Consider the following 1,985-nt stretch of genomic DNA (forward strand, 5'->3'; position numbering starts at 1 on the left):
CAAAATGGAAATTCTTAAAAGCTTTTTCAAAAAGCTTAGTTTTATAATATAAACAGTATAATGTTCGTTGTATTAACAAGTAATTTAATCGTACATTTGTTTTACATATTCTTATTGTTGATGAAAGATGGCTAATTGAAGGATTTTTATTTCGTTTATTTTAGCGCTGCTGTGTCTCGGGTTAGCCACCGTTATAAATGGAGGCGCCATAAAGGGAGGCCATCCCGGAAGTTTCCAGCAAAAGATCGTTGAGGTAAACTGACACATTCCAGAGAAAGTTAATATTTCACTTAGAATGGTTCTGAATCCTGTCCTATTATCAATTTTCTAAACACGTTTTTTGGATATTTTGTTGAGTTTACAAGTAACAATTTAACGATGAGTAATAAACGCTTAACGAGAGTTTATATTTAAATATACGTCTTTTCATAAGGTAAGCGTCTACTGATGAATAGGGGAGCATTCTGTAAAGCACGTTATAGAATAAATTTTAATTTCTTACAAATTAGTAATTTCACGTACTTCAATAAGAAACGATAAGTTGGATCCATGTTTTTATTTCAGCAATTTATCATAATTGTCAATGGATTACACTCATTTTAATTCATTATTCATTTGTGTAGTACTTATAAAATTCGAATATTTACAAATATTAATTATTTCTGCATTAATTCCGATAAACTCATTGAAATTCAAGTCTTAACTTATTTTTTTCTTAAATGCAAAATAATTTTTGGGTTATAATTATTTTATAATGTAGGAAACGTAGAAATAGTGTTTAAAAATATTTTAGAAGAGTATTTAATTATATAAACAGCACTTTAACACTGTCTAAATCTTTCAGTAATTTATTAAAAACTGATTTTATAGATCATAAACAAAGGTGAATTTGTAGAAGAGGTGACAACAAAACCCCCTCAAACAATGCCAGTGAAGGTGATGCCAGCAGGTTTTGATGGGGAGGAACCACCAGAAACCCCTGAAGTAATAGCACTAGGTCTTCCATCATGGGCCAGCCTTCTCATTTATCCTATCGACATTACTTTCTCTTGTTTTGGGAGACCCTATGGTTTCTATGCCGATATAAAGAATCAATGCAAAATCTACCATGTTTGTAAACCAGTCACCGATGCTGCTGGAAACGTCATGCGGTATCTTCGATACAGTTTTGTTTGCCCAAATCAAACTGTTTTTGACCAACGTGGTTTGGTATGTACTCATGCTCATCTGGCTGTGCAATGTAGTACGTCTCATAAGTATTTATACGTGAATGAAAACTTTGGAAAACAAAATCCTGGATCATTACCAACTACCAGTCCTATTACTCGACCTACAACACCTACTTCTGGCCTTCGTCCAATTCCACTTCCTTTTAAACCACATCCTGGCTCTGGTCCTCTTAGTCCTAATCTTACCAGTTCTCCATCAGGTACAATCCCACCTGAGTGTAACTCAGATGGCACAGGTGATTCTCCAATTCCTTGTAGATACCCAGCCCCTTCTCCAGATACAGCAAATATTTTAGTCCCGACCACTTCTGAAGCTAAACCTGGTTCAGTTATTCCAGCTCCTGGACAAGTCGGTCCCGCTCCAGGCCCCCTTGTTCCAGCTCCTGGCGTTGTCGGTCCCACTCCTGGTGTCGTCGTTCCAGCTCCTGGTGTTGCCGGTCCCACTCCAGGTGTCGTCGTTCCAGCTCCTAGTGCTGCCGGTCCCGCTCCAGGTGCCGTCGTTCCATCTCCTGGCCAAGTCGGTCCTGCTCCAGGTTCCGTCGTTCCAGCTCCTGGCCAAGTCGGTCCTGCTCCAGGTCCCGTCGTTCCAGTTCCTGGCCAAGTCGGTCCTGCTCCAGGTCTCGTCGTTCCAGCTCCTAGCCAAGTCGGTCCCTCTCCAGGCCCCATCATTCCAGCTCCTGGCCAAGTCGGTCCTGCTCCACCTCATGGACAAGTCGGTCCCGCTCCAGGTCCCGTCGTTCCAGCTCCTGGACAAGT

At 40.7% G+C, this 1,985-nt stretch overlaps 1 protein-coding gene across 1 annotated transcript; it reads left to right on the top strand.

The window, feature by feature from the left end:
• Window positions 1–164: 164 nt before the first annotated feature.
• On the top strand, window positions 165–1,941 carry LOC106477536 (basic proline-rich protein-like; the record flags this gene model as incomplete). The annotated part of the gene is made up of 2 exons (XM_013938087.1): window positions 165–253; window positions 871–1,941. Coding segments are annotated over 2 exons (1,160 nt in total), but the record flags the coding sequence as incomplete, so codon positions are not given.
• Window positions 1,942–1,985: the final 44 nt, after the last annotated feature.

The sequence above is a fragment of the Limulus polyphemus genome, unplaced genomic scaffold (assembly GCF_000517525.1).
Source record: "Limulus polyphemus unplaced genomic scaffold, Limulus_polyphemus-2.1.2 Scaffold18079, whole genome shotgun sequence".
NCBI lineage: Eukaryota > Metazoa > Arthropoda > Merostomata > Xiphosura > Limulidae > Limulus > Limulus polyphemus.